The 6,000-nt window shown below is 38.7% G+C and overlaps 1 protein-coding gene across 1 annotated transcript in view; it reads right to left on the bottom strand.

The window, feature by feature from the left end:
• Nucleotides 1–392: 392 nt before the first annotated feature.
• The window catches only part of jarid2b (jumonji and AT-rich interaction domain containing 2b), a 74,985-nt gene continuing 69,377 nt past the window's right edge, over nt 393–6,000 (bottom strand). The window contains exons 14-18 of the mRNA XM_063009657.1: nt 5,118–5,300; nt 4,113–4,243; nt 3,787–3,970; nt 3,576–3,683; nt 393–2,633 (exon numbers count right to left, since the gene is read on the bottom strand). Of these exons, the coding sequence (XP_062865727.1) occupies nt 2,445–2,633; nt 3,576–3,683; nt 3,787–3,970; nt 4,113–4,243; nt 5,118–5,300 (795 nt within the window). The 3' untranslated portion in view covers nt 393–2,444. The remainder of the gene's footprint in view (nt 2,634–3,575; nt 3,684–3,786; nt 3,971–4,112; nt 4,244–5,117; nt 5,301–6,000) is intronic.

The following is a 6,000-nucleotide window of genomic DNA, read 5'->3' as shown; positions in this document are numbered from 1 at the left end:
ACTGCTTACACAAGGTTATATCGAAAACAGTAATGAGCAATTTAGTATTTCCAATTTACCTCACTTGCATGTCTTTGGACTGTGGGAGGAAACCGGAGCTCCCGGAGGAAACCCACGCAGACACAGGGAGAACAGTTCTTAATTATGTACTTATTAGGATTTTAACGTCATGTTTTACACAGAAACGGTAGTTAGTGGTTACACAAGATTCATCAGTTCACAAGTTTAATATCAAACACAGTCATGGACAATTTTGTATCTCCAATCTACCTCACTTGCACGCCTTTGGACTGTGGGAGGAAACCGGAGCACCCAGAGGAAACCCACACTTTGGATAAAAGCATCTGCTTCAGGAGGTAAAATCAGCACAATAATAAACAGAAAGACAAAAATCAATCAATAAGATTTTATTAAACCTCGAGTACAAACTGGAAAAGTAAAAAACGAACCAAAAAGAAAGAAAGGAAACGAAGACTGGCATGAAAAGCGAACACGGAGCCGTTCAGTTCAGAGCGAGTGAATAAATTAACGCTGAGCCGAGCGAATCTCTCCTAGTGTGGAAATAAACACAGAAAAGTGAATAAAATACGCAGTAAGGCCATAAAAACTCGACGAAGCACGATTTATTTCTTTCCTGCTGAAAACACCTGACTAGGTTTATTTAAATACTCCTAAAAGTTCAGTCTTGTGGAGAAGCCGGATTATCGGTCACCACTGTAAGCTCAGTGCAACATGAGCAGCTACAACATCCTCAAATATTCAGGAATCAAAATGTAAAAAACCTGATTTTTTTTTTTGCTTGAGCATTTTTCTCCTTTATTAAAAAAAGTAAAGCTAAAAAACAAACAGAGAAACCCGGTAACAGGGGGAACATCGCTATTTCATATCTTATTAGTCAGCGATATAAGCAGCACTTCAGATTTTTATCAGCGATGCCAGAGGAACCCTGGGGGGCATCGCCCACACGCCCGCTGGCACACCCGGATGAAGAAGGAGAAAGGTAAGGCTTTTCTTCATCGCGAAGTTTCTCTCGTCTGCTTGACCAGCGGCTCAAGTATTAAAAAAAAAAAACATTTACACGCTTCTGTACATGAACTGATGGATTCGTTTGAGGAAACAAAAAATAAATAAAACAAATAACAGCCTGGAAAAAAGTGGAAAAAATATATAAGCAAGAGTTAGAAAGAAACTACAAAAAACCCACAATAAATATGAGGTAGAGGAAAAAATAAAACTAAAAATGCATAGAAATGAAATGGACAGAAAAAAGAAATATATACATAAAAAAATAAATAGGAAAGAAAATCTAACAAAATAATAATAATAAAAATAACTAGAACGAATAATACAATTAAGGGGTGAGGGTGCAAAAAATAAGAGGAAAAAATGAGGTAGGGAGAAAAACTAATAAAAAAGAGACTGGGAGGTATAAAAAATAAAACAACCTAACAAAACTAAAAAAACTAAAAAATAAAAAGCAAACAAATTAATGAAAAAACTACAACAGCAGGCTTTAATAATCTAAAAAACATAAAGTCGGGAGGAAAAAACACAAAACAAAACAAAAAAAGCGATTTCACATTATACACCCTCACCTAGTGGCTCTACATGAAATCCGAATCCAAAAACGACATTAAACAAATAATTACAATAAAATAAAATAGAAATAATAATAATAAAATAATGAATGTTAGTAGGTACAGATCGGAGTGGAAGTGTGAAATGTTAAGACGATTGCACATGTCGACGTGGAAAAGCCTCCGAGCACCTCCGTCCTGTGCTGAAGGCAGAATAGCACTTCCTGTTTCGATTTCTTTGTGTTTTGTGAATTGATTTACAGTTTTAAAAAAAATAAACAAACAAATAAACAAACAAAACAGCACCAGAAGAGTCCTGAAGATCAGGCACAGTTTAAACGTCGCTAGTGTCGGTGCGGGAGCTCCGCCCGGCCGTCAGCGCACCGTAAGAACCAATAAAAGCACACATCTAAAATCTGATCCCGCCTTAAAAAACCCCAAAATAAAAGACGCCCCGCTTTCAAGTGTTACCTCGCTTACGACCGAAGGAATCGAAGAGGCCAATAAAATAAAGAAATTAAAATGAAAATTAAAAAGCAGTCCTCGGGGTCGGTATGGTCGAAGGAAACGATCAGGAGCACCAGCGTGTCGATTCACAGTTCAGTCCGAGCGTTTGCAGTCACAGGGCTGAGGAGGGGTCAGACCCACGCCCGGGGGGTGCCCGGGGCGCGTGGCTTAATGCTAAAACTAAAAACAAACCCAAACAAACCCCAAAAAAAAAAAAAAAATAATAAAGAAACCTTCTTTCGCTCTAGTGCAAAAAAGGCAGCTAGCTCGCCCGGAGCGAGTCTGGCCGTGCGGCCGGAGGCAGGATCCCGGTCCCGGGGATAAAGAGACGCCGCGTGATTGGGTAAAACAGCAGGAGTCTCATGACACAGTAGGACTGGTGTTTTTCCCCAGGCGGGTTAGCGTGACCTCCAGGGTCGTGGTCGTGGTGGTGGACTTGCGAGGACGTCGCTTGCCGGGGTGTTTGGAGGGACTGGAGCCGTTGCAGGACTCGGTCGAGTTCTTCATGGCTTTGCAGCTCACCGTGTTCACCAAACTGTTGATCTGCTCCTGCAGAGACGCAAAAGAGAGAAGAGATTTAATAACGGGGTGGAGAAAAGAACCCCTGACGTATGTTATATAACCAAAAGTATGTGGACGCCTGAAATCCTTATACGTCTGAGGATGAGATTATGAAATGGTGAGTAAAAGTTCTACACCCCTGTCAAGGTCTTTATGTGGGATGGATCAGTGGGGTCTAGGTCTGGTGTCTGGTACTGATGCCAGTTCACAAACTCAAGCATTCGTGGCACCAAACAGACTTGATAACATCTAACACATTTCCTAGTCCAATAATACATCACCTCACATCTCTTTGTGATGGTTGGCTGCACAGATGGGTCAGCCCTCTGTCTCGCCCTTGATAATGATAGTTGTCTTCACCCTGCCTTTATTGTTGTCATGTGGGCGCTTTATCACACGGCCAAAGTAATGTAGGGACTTAACGTGGTTCAGTAGCTCCTCTTCTGTTCTGGCCGTCTCGTACACTCGCTCAGTGGTGGTCATCTTCCTCCATGAGATTTTTAGGAGTTTTCTGATGCACTTTTCTCAGTAACCAGGCTTCACCTTCGCCTGAACTGAACCTTCTTGACTGGGTGAATACAGGCTAGGTGGCCAGTCGGCAATTTTACATTTTATTTATCATATATACGATCAAAAGGAGGTTCTTCTGTCATCATTAGACATTTTTTGTTTATGCTACAATTTAACTCCATGAATTCTCTGCTTCTATTTAAACTGAGTCGATTAAAAGAATAGAAAATGAGGTTTGTTGATGCTTCTGTGAGTCGCCACACAAAAAATACAGAATCGTGAGCTAAATCAAACTTTCTGTTACTACCGAGACAGTGTGAAGCGTTGTGGTTTCACCTGCCGAGGTCAAAGTGGACAGAAACAAACTCAGGTTCTCACCCTCTGCAGGTTAAAATCAGAACTGCTCTGAAAGTCAGTTACCTCGTCGTATCGGTACATCATCTTCAGTCCGCGACAGGATTTGTGTTTTTCCACGTAGCGCAGCGCACACTCCAAACAGAACACCACGTTCTCGTTCTCCTGCACCACCTGAAACAGAAACCACCAGATGGTCAGGTCACGCTGAACACGAAGGACGCCCCCAGAGACCCTGCATGCCAACGACGTGTTGTCTTCGTGTGTGACCTCTCACCATGGACAGGTAACAGAGGTGCTGGCACGTTTGGCACCGTCTCTCCGAGGACTCCAGCGCCAGCCACTTCCGCGGTTTCTTTCTGCCCTCGGCTTCGTTCTGCCCATTATCATGAGCACCGTAGCGGGCGGAGGAGAGCAGGCCGGCCTCGTAGAGCTCCTGCCTTTGTTTCATCTCCACGTTCCTGCAGAAGAAAAGTGACACACAAGCGAGTTGTAATGTGTTTCCAATTATTTACAGAGGAAACGATTTGGGTTTTTCATTCCTACAATTTTCTTCACCAATGTGCAGATTTTTGTAAGTGAGCACATGCGAGCGACGCCCACCTGAGATCTTTGAGAGGAGAGGAGATGGTGCTGAGCAGAAGAACGTTCTCTCGTTTGGCCTCGGCCGTGGCGATCTGGTACAGCAGCTTCTCCATGGAGAAAGGTTTAGCAATGCACCTGCATTTCAGATCCTAACAGAGCAAATAAATAAATAAATAAATCAGACTGTCTGATAAAAACTCAGGAATAATAATAATAATATTAATAACATAAATAATAATAAAATAATAACAATAATAATAACAACAACAACAATAAGAGTAATAACCTTAATAATAATATTAATATTAATAATAATAATATAATAATAGTAATAATAATAATAAAATAATAACAATAATAGTATTAATAATAAGAAAAATAATGTTAATAATAATAATGCTAAAAATAATAACAATAATAATAAAATAACAATAATAGTTTTAATAATAATAAAAAATAATGTTAATAATAATAATAATGTTAAAAATAATAATAATATTAATAATAAAAAATGTTAATAATAAAAAATGTTAAAAATAATAATAATATTAATAATAAAAATAATAATACTAATGTTAATAATAAAATAATAATAATAATGTTAATAATAATAAGAATAACAGTAATAGTATAATAATAATAGTAGTAGTAACATTAATAACGTTATAAAAATAGCAATAACAACATCATTAACAATAATAATAATAATAATAAATAAAAACATTAATAATAATAATAAGATGAAAATAATGATAGACAAACAATAATGATTTGATGATGATTATAATCATAATAATTAGATGATAATTCGAGTAATAAAGTAGTAATATATTATAATTATAATAATAAAAACATTGTTAATAATACGACAATAAAAACAACAATATTAATAATTATAACATTATTTATAAAAAGAAGAATGATTCAATGATGATGCTAATAATAATAACTTGATAATATTATGTAGTTCAGTTCTGCACCGCGCCAGCAGATGGCAGCAGAGGACAGGGATTACAGTCTCACCTTGGCTGCCTCGTATCCCACGTTCATCCACTGTGGGGTGGCGAAGTGAACCGTCTCAGACACGCTGTACCCACAACACACCCGCGCTACAAAGGTGCCCGGGTAAACCACCACGAACTGACCGCTCTGCTGCACCGTCCGGTGAACTTTAACCCCCTCACGCCGGAGAAGGTCCGGAGAGATCTGGTCCAAAAAAGATTCGGTTTAGATTCATGAACTGTGTTTCACACACGGTGTGGTCAAAAGTATTGGGACACGTGACCACGTGCATCTTTCCTGTACTCTGGGAAGCCTTGTTACAAGACTTTTGAGTGTGTCTGTGGGAATTTGTGCCCACTCAGACCAAAGAGTCAATGAAGAGAAAGCCTGACTCATGTAATCATGCTGAAAGAGAAAGGGGACATCCCTAAACTGTTGGCACATGTGTGTGTGCATATATATATATATATATATGTGCGTGTGCTTAAGAATGGTTGAGTGTGTATAATATATATATATATGTGTGTGTGTGTGTGCTTGTGTGTGTGTCCTTAACAATTATTGTGTGTGTGTGTGTATTTGTGTATGTGTGTATGTATGTGTATATGTGTATGTGTGTATGTATGTGTATGTAGGTGTGTATGTATGTATGTATGTATGTATGTGTATATGTGTGTGTGTGTGTGTATGTATGTGTATATGTGTGTGTGTGTGTGTGTATGTATGTGTATATGTGTGTGTGTGTGTGTGTATGTATGTGTATGTGTATGTAGGTGTGTATGTGTGTGTGTGTGTGTATGTATGTGTATATGTGTGTGTGTGTGTGTATGTATGTGTATATGTGTGTGTGTGTGTGTATGTATGTGTATGTGTATGTGTATGTGTATGTAGGTGTATATGTGTG

The sequence above is a fragment of the Trichomycterus rosablanca genome, chromosome 2, assembly GCF_030014385.1.
Source record: "Trichomycterus rosablanca isolate fTriRos1 chromosome 2, fTriRos1.hap1, whole genome shotgun sequence".
Classification (NCBI taxonomy): domain Eukaryota; kingdom Metazoa; phylum Chordata; class Actinopteri; order Siluriformes; family Trichomycteridae; genus Trichomycterus; species Trichomycterus rosablanca.
The sequence above is the reverse complement of the archived record's forward strand: the minus strand, read 5'-3'. Positions and strand labels throughout refer to the sequence as shown.